The 14,505-nt window shown below is 34.7% G+C and overlaps 3 protein-coding genes across 4 annotated transcripts in view; 2 read left to right on the forward strand and 1 right to left on the reverse strand.

The window, feature by feature from the left end:
* The first annotated feature begins 774 nt into the window (after positions 1–774).
* On the forward strand, positions 775–11,655 carry LOC117101528 (smoothened homolog). The gene is made up of 12 exons (XM_033241503.1): positions 775–903; positions 1,766–2,608; positions 2,897–3,106; positions 3,523–3,695; positions 4,296–4,515; positions 5,228–5,351; positions 6,016–6,108; positions 6,300–6,408; positions 7,204–7,395; positions 7,581–7,735; positions 8,250–8,405; positions 8,726–11,655. Exons 2-12 carry the CDS (start codon positions 2,159–2,161, stop codon positions 9,088–9,090), a joined length of 2,247 nt encoding a protein of 748 aa, XP_033097394.1. The 5' UTR covers positions 775–903; positions 1,766–2,158; the 3' UTR covers positions 9,091–11,655.
* On the reverse strand, positions 11,020–13,490 carry LOC117101570 (ASNSD1 upstream open reading frame protein-like). The gene is made up of 3 exons (XM_033241555.1): positions 13,341–13,490; positions 12,656–12,709; positions 11,020–12,287 (listed from the first exon to the last, which is right to left on the reverse strand). The coding sequence occupies exons 1-3, from the start codon at positions 13,380–13,382 to the stop codon at positions 12,153–12,155; spliced, it is 231 nt and encodes a 76-aa protein (XP_033097446.1). The 5' UTR covers positions 13,383–13,490; the 3' UTR covers positions 11,020–12,152.
* Positions 13,491–13,510: 20 nt separating this feature from the next.
* Positions 13,511–14,505, forward strand: part of LOC117101538 (kelch-like protein diablo) — a 14,103-nt gene continuing 13,108 nt past the window's right edge. The window contains exon 1 of one of the 2 annotated variants that reach the window (XM_033241529.1): positions 13,511–13,633. The gene's annotated coding sequence lies outside the window, so the exon portion shown is untranslated. Of the gene's footprint in view, positions 13,699–14,505 lie in introns of both variants that reach the window. The other variant, XM_033241510.1, reaches the window with a different exon arrangement.

Here is a 14,505-nt window from a genome sequence, read left to right on the forward strand (position 1 = left end):
TTATTTTCCAAACACCGACGATTACAATGCAGTATATCAAGATGAATATATCAATATATCAAATAAATTCAGAACCAACTAATTGAACCACGTACGAACTGTATTGCGTCTTCATCAAAGTTTGTACTTTTATGTGAGCATAGAGGGCGGGCCTTCCAAATGCTGGCTCCATCATACGTACTTATTATGGGATACGTTTACTTAATAAAGCATGGTTGACTTTTACTTTTTATACTTGTTTATTATTCTTTGCAGCGATTTTCTAAATATTTATTTTTACCGGCCTATTTCCGATATAGGCTATATAATAATTAAAGTTTGTATGGTGCTATGGCTGGACGGTCAATTGTGGCCTATTATATATAGGCCTGCCTACTGCTTTAGTATTATTCTTTGAAAGTTAATAATTTAAGGAATATTTTTAAAAGATCTTATTAATATTTTTTTTCAAATACTTACAGCACAGCCTTCCTTAAAACACAAGGAAAACAGGTCGGATAAAAGTTGTAGTATATCTTAGGCCTCTTCGCACGGTGATTTTTTTTAAGTGTGTTGTTAACAATACTAGAAAGACTTGTAATTAGAAACCTTTTTTTAACGTCATTGCATTAAGTAGAGTTTTTAAATCCAACAGATAGGCTTATAATCACTTTTTGAACGTTATGAAAATCATAAAATCTTATACAAAGGTTCCCATGCAATTACCCCAAGCAGGTTTCGCTCAATTATAAAATTCCTTTAGTCACGTGATAAGGGTCTGGTTTCACTTATGGCCCAACTGTGAGTGACTGAGTTTGTTCGACGAAAACAAAGCACTGTAATTCTTTAAAAATACACAAAGAAACTCAGTACATCTTCACTTAATGCTTCATCTTTATGTGTAAGTCATGCAGTGAAACTAAGGTAAGTTTTCGTTCATTTGAAGTGTATATACGATGAAAATATTGAAGATGTTTTGCGGCTGGTAAAGGATGATTGAATCATGGAGGACTGTTTTGGTAGGTAGGAAGGCATCTCAACAAGAAGTTGCTTGATGGATGCTCCCAAAGCGGAAGCCACATAAGAACCAGTGAATGGTTGAGCAATGTGTTGTACCAAACTATATGGTTAATGAATATTTTATTGTATAAAATAGTAGTGCTAGGTTTCGCCACTTTCTCTTTTCATCACACGTAGTAAGGATGTACTATACTCGTCATTTCAACTGGTGTTTGATTTTTATATATTTATTCAGAAACTACACTTATCAGTCTGTGGCACTCTTCCTGGAGTGCGTCCAATATCGTAGCTGTTGTGCCAAACCTTAAAGAATGATATCTGCTATTCCTTTATATTTCAGTGTGCATGTATAATAATAATAATAAAAGTACAGTATATATGTTGATTCAAAATATATATTTTAATAAACATTGCGGTGACTTGAGAGCAGCGCTTAGCAGAAAAAAAACCTCATTTTTGGTGTGGTCATTGTTTTACTTTGGGAGTGACACCTGTACAGAAACACTATAATTTAATTTACAGATATTTTTATTTTGGTCTAGGTCTTGTTTGTTCGATTTTTCTTGATTCAAAATTACTCAACATTTTGTTTTAAATTACCTTAGGAAGTTTGATTGTCCATGATAAATTATATGTAGGCCTACACAGACTGATCGTATTATCATTGGAATATGGAATGGAGACATTCCAGCACACAGTTAGCAATCAATCTCTTTAAATGAACAATCTTATTAGTAAAGATAATAGCACATGATTTTCCATTCAGCTACCAATTTGAGGGTTTTGATGCTGAGAGTTGTCAACAATTGTCCACAGTTCCAGTAAATGCTTCTCAACCAATCTCTTCACACAATACCAAAATACAAAGGACAGCTTTGCAGTTACTGTTCAATTGTTTGTCTTGATTTGTTGTACGAAGCAGCTAGTATGCTATAAACTTTGGTACAGCAACTCATATGCCGTTACTGAAGGATGTTGTTCAAGAAGCAAAAACATGAAGTCAAGTGAATACACAATCATCTTCAACTTTGCAAGTATGCCAGTTAAAGTTGCTTTTTAAAACATAACATATATCTGGACAAGACTGATTTGTCTTATTTTACTTCAGCCTGTGAAATTTATGAACATTAAATTGATTGATTAAGTTTTTTTATGCAAAATGGGGTTATCTCCAAAGATTTTGCTTAATTTTCTGATAATTTTTCAAGCATTACATTTCACGCAGGCTTTGAATATATCGCTATTCAGTGAAGGACATTGTACAAAAACTGTTCCAGAGTGTGTTCCAGTTGAAATTACGGAATGTTTGGGAAACTCCATTGGGTTTTCGCATACATCTTTGTCTTTAGCAAATGACTCAACTTCTCAAGAAGAAACACAAAATCGACTGGCACAATGGAAAGCTATACAGTCTGTTCCCAGGTGTTGGGAAGTTATCCAGCCGTTCCTCTGCTCTGTTTATTTGCCAAAATGTGTGAACGGTACTGTAGAATTACCGAGTATGGACATGTGTACTGTTACAAGGTCACCATGTAAAGTAGTAGAAACTGCAAGAGGCTGGCCTGAATTTCTTAAATGTAAGCCAGAGAATTTTCCAGAAGGTTGTGAGGTAAGTAAACTATCATTGATTTTTTCCACAGAATGAAAAATTATTGCGAATACTTTATATGGAAATTGGTGAAACATGATATAATTTTTTTTAAATGATTCTCCAAAAAAATATGTGGGTTGGCACTGCACTTTGTCTGGTAAATGCCGCCAGGGGAAAGGAAAAAAGTTTCAATTTTATTTTGAAAGAGAACAATACCAGTAATTATATTTCTAAAAAAGAAATCTTTACTACCCTCAGAACAAAATATTGAATGATAATTTATTGAACATTCATTTTTTTTTATAGAATTCCTATAAAGAATTGACATTCAACACGAGTGGAAAGTGTGAACCTCCTTTAGTGGCCACAGAGAATGAGAAGAGTTGGTACGATGGGGTAGATGGCTGCGGCATCCAGTGTCAGAATCCATTGTACTCTCAAACCGAACATGAAAGGATGCATACTTTCATCGCCGTCTTTGCTTCTATCTGTGCAATATGTACATTTTTTACCCTTGTAAGTTCAAATGATGTAGTGTACACAATGGATTTTTTCTTGATATTCAATCTTAATCTAAAAATTAAAATGGGACACAGTGGCTAATACCAGTACAGTCTAGGAATAGAAGAAGTAGTTATCAAACAATAAAAGTTTCACCTGATGAAGCTAGCGAAAGCTTGTACATGTCTCAATAAATTTTGTTAGATGAAAGAAGGTGTACTGTACTGTACATTACTTTATCAAGCAACACCATTGTTCAGTGTGTTTGAATATATTTACATGGCATTAGAAATTATTATGTGTAGGGTGATATCTCCTTCCCCTACAATTATATATTGATTGATCTGAATACGTAAAGTTGTATTATGAGTGCAGCAAACCAATTGTGATTAGTGAAAATATTTTAATGTTTTTGTTTGTTTTGTTTTAAGCTGACGTTCTTTGCGGATTGGAAGAATTCTAGCAAGTACCCAGCACTAATTCTGTTCTATATGAATGGCTGTTTTTTTGTGGGAAGCATAGGGTGGCTTGCTCAATTCTCCAATGGGGCTAGAGATGATATTGTCTGCAGGAAAGATGGTACGATGAGACAATCCGAACCCAGGTACAGTAATGTTAGGATAGCATATAATAATAATAGTGTAGTTTTATATAGCGCACATATCCATCTAATGCAAGATGCTCAGGGTGCTTGATAATGTGGACTAGGAACTCGATCAATGACTTTCTTTGCCCCTAAGGGTCCCTTCGTGTCTTTACTACCCGGTAACCCGGTACCAGCAACTCTCGTCGTCCACCACAGGGGCTGTCTGTTACACCGGGGTATCCCCCTACTCGTCTCGAAAGATGTACTGGGTTCTTTAAAGTGCACATGAGCCATTGCATACACTGGTCCTACGGTTTATAGTCCTTATCCGAGAAGACTTGTTCTACCACCAAAACCATAGGCCAGCGCAGATATTATGGCTATAGCTTATTCATATACAATTCATATTGAAAAAAATGTTTTCATGTTTGTTTTATTAATATTATTTTTTTCCATTATTTTTTAGCTTGTTGATAAGGTTGAAGACTATATATCTCCGAGTCTTGTTAAGTCTTTAAAAACAATATATAAAACATTATTAGTGATTGTTGATTAGTATTATGTGCTTTTATATAGTTTTTTTTTTATAATTTTTTTTTTCTTGTGTATTGCTGACAGTGAGGGTGAAAACCTATCGTGTGTAATCATCTTCATCATTGTATATTACTTCCTAATGGCTGGTGTCATCTGGTTTGTGATGTTAGCGTTTGCTTGGCACATTTCCTTCAAGGCTCTTGGTACGCCAAAGGATGCTATGAATGGAAAGACCTCCTATTTCCATCTCTTCACTTGGAGCATACCGTTCCTTCTGGTTGTCGTCATCATGGCTTTCAATCAGGTTAGTAGGCTGTTGATACAATTCAGATATGTCAGGGGCATAGACTGGTTTCAACCTGGGGTGTGTACAAATTGAGATTATGGAACTGAGGGTGTGAAAATTTAAAATGCGGAACTAATTCCCTATTACAACTCACTTAATTGAACTAATTTGCTGCCATGGGGGATGTGTCTGCACCGCCAGCCTATCTGCATCCCTAAATAGGAAAAGCATTTTTTTAGCTCCAATGAGGAGCTCTAGAAACGGCCGGCTGATTGATTAATAAATCTTTTTTGTATGGGCGGCCATAGGGCCAATATACTCTACTGCCTCTATTATACTGCCCTCATTGGAACTTTCAAGATTGCAAGAATTTGTTATATGTGCCAATAACATAAATATATAAAGTAAGCGATATAAATAATTAATGATTTTAGCTTAAAACACGGAGTATATTTTATTGTTAGAACTTGGAATTATTTGATTTTTCTCTTTTCTTGAAATATATTTAATCATACAAATGCCCTGAAATTTTTCGAGTGAACTCGTGCTCCATGACTACTATATTCCTCCATTCTTCTTTATCTTTCATAAGCACATTCATACAAATAAACACAACAAACATAAGATTTGCAATATTCTCATAGATTGTCATATATGATTATGTTGATATTATATATGCACTCTCTAGTTTTTGATCCTTTACCAATTGCTCTTGCTGCTTTTTTTACAGATTGATGGTGATTCTGTTTCTGGCATCTGTTTTGTTGGTTATAAGAATCTCAACTATAGAGCAATATTCCTTTTGGCTCCTATTGGCATTGCTCTAGTGATTGGTGCTTTTTTCCTCATCAATGGTACCCAGATATTTCTAATATTTTAATATATTTTTTTCTTATATGCGGGGATATCTTGAATTAAGGAAGGGGTTGAATTTCACCACATTGAGTCAGTCTGTTAATTCTTGTATGTAGGGTTTATTTTATAAACATTTATGTCATTCCAAGAAAATAATCACATTTGCCAAGAAAGAGAATAGCCAGTTAGCCTGATTATTAATTGCTCTCTTTTCTCTTTCTAATAAAGCCAAAAACTACTATATGACAATGCAATTTAACAAAATTCAGTACACTGAAAACAAAGCTGATAAACTCATTAGCAGACAGTCAGATTGTATATAATTATAAGCAAAAGTAAACAGTTGATAAACAGTTTGCTGAGAGCAGCTTAAAACTTGCCATTGTTGATAATTAATCAATAGATTGTACAGTAGTTGCAATGGTGAAAAGAAGGCAAAGTTAAGTTTTGAGTTAAGGTTTTCAAACACTATTTGCCACATGCCAAAGATGTACTGCTGCTCAAAAAAGTAAACACTGATATAAGATAACCAAGTGATTTATTTTTAGCATGTCTGTTTTCATTGTTAATTAGTCAAAGAAAATTAGTTGGACAATTTTATTTGATATTTTCATGCCGATATGGCTTAGTGAATAACAAATTTTTTTATTTTTTTTTTGGCAGGTCTGATGACCCTGTGTGGACTACAGCGTGGGGGTCACAGTTTACTAAATGAGAAAGCTTCTGCGAGAATCTCCAGAACAATTGCGAGGATTGGTAAGATTTTTACTACTATAGTCTCATAAAACTCATTAAAATGTTATTATAGTTCATGTTACAGTACTATGTTCTTATTTGTTTTCATTGACTGTGGTTATTCAATTCGAATTATTTAGATATTTTTTCATGAATATAATTTTGATGTTTTGTCTTTTATAGTGTTTTAAAATAATGGGTTTTTTTTGCAGGTGTGTTTGCCGTTTTGGCCTTTTCATTTATCTTTATCAGCTTTGCTTGTCATCTTTATGAATTCACCAATCAGGAAGCTTGGGAGAAGGGATTTAGAGATTATATGGTGTAAGTCAATTTCTTTGGTCATTTAAGTATTATAAGAATCACATGGTTTTCATCACTGCCAGTAAATAATTGTGCAGGAATATTTATAAAAATAATAAGGAGAATTGATCTTCCCCACTCCTGACTTATACAACTCTTCCCCTCCTTACTCAATACTCTCATAAAATGGACTTATAATATATAATTTACTAATGCTGTATGTAATTTTAATCTATGGTTACAGTAATTATACTGTATGTGTGAATGCTGATTTGAATCTTTACAATTTTACTTTTTGACCCATGACACCCTCTTGATGCTGAGTTTACTGCATCAACAGCAGTCAGTGAAAGCAATTCATGGTAAATAAGCAATTTGTTTTGCAATGTCTTACGACATGTCACAAATGCTTTTATTGGAACAATATTGACTCTGGTAACAGCATTTCATAATACTATAACTCAAGCAATATACATTCCTATTTTAAATTTGCTTTAGGCTTTCGAGTGTAAGCGAAAATCAGTCTAAATAGCATGTGTGACCTCATTGTCAAATCCAATTAATATTATTCCACTAACAGAGATTTTTTGCTATTTTCATTTTAAATCTAGATTTTTTCCCACTTCCTCTTAATATACACATTTCAGGTGTTGCAATTTTAGATTCTACAAATAAAAAGCTTTGATACCAAATTTATCTTAAAATCTCATTGATTAAAAAGAAGCACAAATTGTTTAATTGAAAATAAATTAGAATATAAATAGTGATATTACCAGCGCATCCTTACATGCATTATTCTATCATTGTTGTAATTAGGTGCGAGGCAAATGTAAGCTCACTTCGGCTGAGAGAAGAGACTGAACACATACCCTTGTGTTCAATGAACTCCAAGCCCAATCTAACTGTTGTCATGCTGCATATTTTCTCACTATTTGGAGCTGGTATTGCAATGAGTATGTGGGTCTGGACACCAGCGACACTGTCTATCTGGCACAGAGCTTGGCGAAAGTAAGTCACTTTGTAATACTTCACCATTCATTGACTTTAACTAGGCCTTAAACTGAATACCATGGAGGAAGCCCTGGTATAGACAATAACAATTGTAAAACTATCGTAAATGCTTTTCTTATATATGTTAACTACATATCTTTAATTGCTTCTTAATTGATGAATGAAATTATGATTGCTTATAGAATTACAAGACAACCAATCAACGAGCCCCAAAAATTAAAGAAGTGTCGAATGATAGCCAAAGCATTTGCAAAGAAAGATAGACTGAAGGATGACCACGACGATGCTGATGGAATGTCAGTCAGTTTTGAATCAGCATCACACGACGATCCATTGGGTAAATTTTATTTATATTTCAGCCAGTTTTTGGTAGAGGACAGTATTCTAGTAACAACCACAACTGAAAGTAACAATATACTGTATTTATAGACTGTAACTGCATTTTTAGAATTTAAACTAAAGTTTAGTTTAAATTGTTTACTTTGATTACAAATAATTAATTTGAATTTAATATTTAAAACAAAGTCAGAGAATGTAAATTGTTTTTTTTTTTTTTTATGAAATGGTAAAATAGAAGTCCCTAGTTTACTGGAGTAGTAAGAAAGTGCAACAGTTACTATTTTACTAGTGTAAAATGTTGATTTCTTCTAAATTATTGACTCTACTCTTATCTTTTATCCCTTAAATCTGTTATTTCTATTAAGTATGTTACAAAGGATATACAATTTTAACATGATGTAATTATTAAGCAAACATTTTCACCCTTGAATAAAACCCAGAATTGGATTTTACTGTAATATAATCAAAATAATGTTACATTTATATACAATTGTGTTTTATGTTAACCTAAGGAATGCGGCTGGAAATCCCTCCATCAAGTGTCACAGATGAAACTTCATCAGCTAATTGGGGGAACAATGTACCGACAAGGATGTTGACAAGAAGGGGTGCAGCTGTTCCTGTACCCCTAATATCGGCCATCTCCCAATCAAGTTCATCAGGTTTTGGTAAGTTTTCTATGTATTGGGTGCTCCTATATGAGTAAAATCATTTTGAACTTGACAGTGGTCCAATGTGGTGTTGAAACCTGTTTATATTGGAGGTGTTTTTAATCAAATAAAATTCTGAGGGTTTTTCTTACTACAGAATATATAAACAAAAAATGGGGTTTTTTTGCATTAAATCTCAGATGTAGGTTAAATTTCTGCTTCCAATAAAATGAAAACCAGAAGTATATAGCATAACTATTTGTATAAAAATCTATTTTAACTAAAATATGAGGCCTAAAATATTGAAATTTATGATAAGCCTGATTGCATTCCTTCAGATCCGTCAGTGTACAGAAGACCTTACACGGGTCGTCGTAACTTAGTCCAAGCAGAAGTTACAGTAGAGCCACCGCCAACATCCCAGCGTGTACCAAGCCGACTGCAACGCAAGAAACGCCTTGCACCAGTATACCATCGCCCAACTGGTCTTGAAACCCCAATTGCAGACCAGCAACGATCTCTCCACGGCAGCGGTATTAACAGAAATGGAATGTGCGCACTAGATGATCCTCTGGGCTTGTTTTCGCATAAACCGTCATCTGTCCCAAAACTTCCTGCAATTCCAAAGCAAAAACGTGTGATGATTGTCCAGCAACCATTTGAAATGGAGTGTGAGGATATCAATCACAAGGACTGGTTTTAATGTCCATATTTTTATCCGTGTCATACAGTGAAAAATAATATTATGCAAGACCCCATTAATTTGAGACCATTTTTTTCAAAGAAACAAATAACAATCTTCTAGCACAGAGCTAACTTTCTAATTGGAGACACCCCAAATGTTCAGGTCTCGAAAATGGTGTCGAATTGCATTGTACTAACTGAAACTGTACATTGTATATACCATTATAATTAAAAGCCCCTACCTGTAAAATATTTAAACTATGCTTACATGTTCTGCGGTTTAAAAAAAAAAATATTACAGTACAGTAATAATATTGTATTCAACACACAAAATGCTTGGCATCAGGTCTTTTGCAGTCAGCAGCAGATTTATGGGAAGGGGAATAGGAGAAACATGTCCCAAAGTATGTACTTTTTTTATATAATGTGGTTATATTGCCTTTCCTCATTATTAAGTGGCAACTTTGAACCATTGGGTTCATTAGGACAAAGCTGTGCCACAAGCAAATACAGGTCTCATTCTAATTAAAGATCCCTCCAATTAAAGACCACCACCATTAAATGATCACCTCCATTAAGACCACCTTCTTTCTGCAGCCCCAAATGAACATCTACCGTTTATTTTAATAATAATAATTGTTGTAATTAAAGACCAAAACTGTTGAAGATCATAAAAACCCAGGTCCCAAAAGTAGTTTTTAATTGGAGTGTAAATGCAGTTGTACTGTTAATTAGGACACATTCGGCCAAATCTGTTGTAATAAACTTTAAATAGGTTCACTAACGTATACTTTTAAAAACATTTAACCTCAGACCAATAATGTAAAATCCAAATCTATAAGTCTATACTTTTGTAAATATTTTTGTAAATAAAATGCATTTTTATGTTTAAGAGTCAGTTACCATATCAGTATTAATGAGATGCTAGTTTAAGTGACACCTCAGGCGATCGACTTGGCAAGAATGCTATTCTAGGTATCAATTAGTATTAAGTATTAAAACGTATTTTGTCATGACTATTTTAGCATGGTTGAATGTTGTACAGTATACTGAAATTTTAAAGTTTTACAATACATCTTATCTTAAATTCTCGTGTGAATATTTATAGGAATGGTTCCATTTTGTGGGGTGCAGGCAGACATGAGTGGGGTCTAAGGGATGGAGTGTTCATTTTCTAATTATGGGGGTTCAGTGGGTATGCCTCATGGGAACTCAAGAGTTTTAGCCAGTTTATACAGTACTGTATATAAATAATTCCACATTAAGAATTTTTAACGCCTGCTTGGAAGTGAGCGCCCCCTTTCACCACCCCTGGTTCTGCCACTGCCTACTGTAGTATCTTTGAATTTGCATTTGTAGTTATTTGCATTATTTTTTTTTTAAAGGAATTTAAAAGGTGTCAATTTTGATAAAATCTTTTGACATTGCAGCTTGTACCATTCCTACATACTGTAGGCTTCTGTTGGGGAAGATAACAGAAAATCTTAATACGAAAACAGTACAGTAAATGGAATTTCTCTTGTTATCATCAACGTAATTTATTTATCTCTAAAACTGCATACAATTTGTGGGCTACCTTCACCCTACAGCAAATACACGTTGAATATTTATTGGCTTGCACTTGTATTGCAAGTCTAAAGTTGCTTCCATTTAGTCAGGGGTGGCACCGAAATTTGCCAGACAGAGGGCTGTTGTCCCCGACGATAACGCAAGTGGGTGTGGTCAGGCATTGCTCAAAATCTCTCAGAAGTGGTCTGGAAGCTAAGCCATCAGAAACTATGACAATTTAGGGGTTTCAAAGGCTTAATTGATTTTAGAGCCTACTACATGTGTAAAAAATACATAATTTTTTTTCTCCCCAACAAATTGTTTTCCCACTGGCACCACACCTGTTATCTCTTACATTATTGCATTATTTTTTTTAACAAACTGATGCATGTTAATTCAGTTTTTCTCTTGCAGTCAGATATTTATTTCAGACGTTTTTCTTTCATTTTAATGCAGTTGAACTTGTCGAATGTAAAATGCCATTGAAATATTGTTTGACTTAGATAAAATTCGACTTACAGATTGTTATATAATGCAATATAATGAAAAACACAACAATTTGGCATGTAAAATTAAATCAATTTATAAATTATTCGACTTAGGCAAGTTTAACTGTAGTACAGCATGTAATAATCCCACCCCCCCCCCACCTGCAATTGATATAGATACTCTGATATGTGCTAACATGTATTGTCCATAGTGGTCACAAAAAATCTGTGACTTATTGTGAGTATTTGAATCCAAAGGAATAAAGCAAATGAATTGTTTAATTATGTTTTTTATCATATATTTCAATTACTCAATTTATATGGTTTGAGGATTTTTTTTATGCAACCAATGATTATGATATTCAGTATTATCACAGACAAATCTTCCATAACTATACAATATTTAATACTGTAATAATTAATTAATGTCAATATGGAATTTGTTGCTAACGAATAAACCTGTACAACCATCATATCTAAATTTAACAGTTGATAACATCTAGACCAATGGCAGATATAATTATATTATATGATCATTGCATTCTAAATGATGTCAAAATGTTGGTTTTGTTCGTCTGTGGTTTATCATACATCTCTGATCTCATCAAACTAAGATCTTCAACCTGCACTAGATCCCTTAGGTCGACTACCAATACACCGGTTTTGTCTGTCCTTCCAGTTGCCTTAAAACATATGGAGAGCGAGCCTTTAAAGTTGCAGCTCCTATACTATGGAACAGCTTACCCGAGTCAATCTGTCAGTCACCCTCAGTTGGTGTTTTCAATAGTCAGATGAAAACCTATCTTTTTAGTTCACTTTAAATCAATCTTGTATTTCTTACTTTTACTTTAAGCGCCTTTGGACAATCTATTGATTGTGTAAGGCGCTATACAAATACAACTACTGTACATTACATCAGATACCGTACCACATATGTAACACAAGCAGATAGTAGTATCTGTGGTGTTAAACCCTTGGAATGTTTTCTGAAAGAAAAACAATTAAGTGTCTTGTTTTGCTCGGTGAGCATCCTAACAGCATGTCTTCATGATTTTCCCGGATTCTTCAATCTATCTTCCTCGCACTTTAATCGCTGAATTTTCTGATGACATTTTTTAAGCATTTCAGACTGGTCACTCAAAAAGAAAATACCACTATTTGACTGCTTCTCATACACTCTCTGTGAGACAAAAATACATCTACAAATTTATCATTTATTATTTTTACATTTAACATTTTTACAGCATAAAAACATATCACTATAATTATTATTAGGTGGATGGTATGACCCATTCTACATGCTTGTGTTACATACACATTTGATCATTATCTAGTATTTTTAAAATACCACAAACCTAAAAATATAATAACAAATATTCTATACAAGAATATTACAAATTGCATTAGATGGTAATAAATTGATATTAAAAATATAATACTGTACTTTTGTATGATGAAATATATATACATATAGTAGTATGTTATTGAAGCCACAAGTCAAACCTGGTTTTGTATTTTTCACAAGAACTTTTATTAAAATGTACTTACACTGTCTTTCTTTAATGATGACAATTCATTTTTCAAAACAGTCTGTTCATTTAACTACAAGAAAAAATAATCAGAAAATGGGTAGATAAAAAGTTGGGTAACTACTGTAAACTAAGCATTCATTTACCAGTTAAAATAGGAGTAATAAAACTGGTCCAACCTAGGGGCAGATCCAGAAATTTTCTGTTTCTGTCTCTGTTGTTTTCTTCTTCTTTGTTTTGATATTTTTCCTTGCGACAATCTTCGTTCATGTTCAATGCGAGGAAAAAAAACACCTCCCTACCATGAAAATTGATACCATAAGGATGGTAACCAATTTTTTTATTTTACATGGCCTAGGGCCTAGGCCTAGGCTAATGCCATTTACCGTACCTTTTTAGCAAATTGAAGTAGAAATACGGTACCGTATCTCTAGCCACGGCCCACGGCGATTCATTTTCGCGGCCGAAAAAAAATCACTGTCGTGTCGGGCTGCACTTTAAGCCCAACTTAGGTCAGGCCACAGATAGGCCCTTTTTATTATATAGGCTAGCCCAGCCAAGTACTACTTGGTCTAGTGCAGGTAGGCCTAGTACAGTAGCTCTTGGCTAGGCCTAGCTAGCCCAAGCCAAGGCTAAAGCTAGATCAGACCTTTTGGAGGAGAAAATCGAAACACACATAGAGTCTTAGGCCTATAAATAGGTACCTCTTTAGAAACTTCCATTATTAACCGCGTCTGTCCTTCCATGATATTCTACCTGCCCTCCTGGTAATAACTTTGAACTTGCTTTGTATATCTTGCTTTTAGAAATATGTGAAGAAAGTTTGGTAAATGTGATGAGCGCCCTCACTCGCGTTGACCGATGATTAAAAAATTAAATACACAGTACAGCAGTGTTTTTTCGCGCGGTGTGTGTGGCCGACATATCGGCAAGTTCACGCAAGTGTACTAATAATAGGGATAGGCCTAGTGTCATATTGTCGAAAAGTAACGAATAGGTCAGCACCACTCCGTGTATCATTAGAAATTTATTTTTATTTAGTTTAATACCTCAAATGCTATGGTAAGTATGGTATTTGGTAAGCGCTAGCCTACATAAAGTAAGATAAACTAGGCCTACTCTAGCTAGGGCCTATCTAGGCCCCTAGGCCTAGGCCTACACAGCCAGCCAGCAACAGCTGGGAATTTCCCAGTCCAGCAGAAAAAATCTAGGCATAGGCCTAGATACTTCACACTTTGAAAAAAATCCAACTTTAGTCTAGGCCCTATTATTACTAAGTTCTAATCCGGCGCCTACCTTAGAAAGACCACTGCTTACAAAAATAGGAGACTTAGACCTAGCCTAGTTACGAGTGGTCTAGTTATAAGCCTAGGCTAAGGTCTAGGCCTAGTTACTAGGCTAGTACTAGTCCCAGTAGTACTAGGCCTAGTAGTTGTATGCTAGCCTAGGCCTGCGAGGCTAGGCCTAGTCTAGGCTTATAATTATAAGATGAGGCTTTGGTCCATCTGTTCCCACACTGAAACATTTTTCACTTTTGGGGATAAATTTCCCACCCTTGGGGATAATTTCTGTCCCCTGGGAAATTTCCATAGCATATATTTCTAGGCCTTTATATAAATTATATACGCAGTGATTATTTTTATGACGAGTCGTGAAAATAGTTCCCAATGCTATTCTTACGACGATCGCTAGGTCATGCGCGATAGCGTCCCTCGTCTCGGGCAAAATAAACAAGTCTTGAACTGAGCGAACCGCGACACTAATTCCAGCCTAGGCCTATCTCTAGGACCAGAGAAAGGCCACACTGGCTTGGTAGATGCCAGCCTATGCATCGGAATCGCTAGGAGTGAACTACATGTACGCAGCTAG

Source organism: Anneissia japonica, unplaced genomic scaffold (genome assembly GCF_011630105.1).
Source record: "Anneissia japonica isolate Jap-2015-1 unplaced genomic scaffold, ASM1163010v1 scaffold1005_len2656397_cov198, whole genome shotgun sequence".
In the NCBI taxonomy this organism is placed as follows: Eukaryota; Metazoa; Echinodermata; class Crinoidea; order Comatulida; family Comatulidae; genus Anneissia; species Anneissia japonica.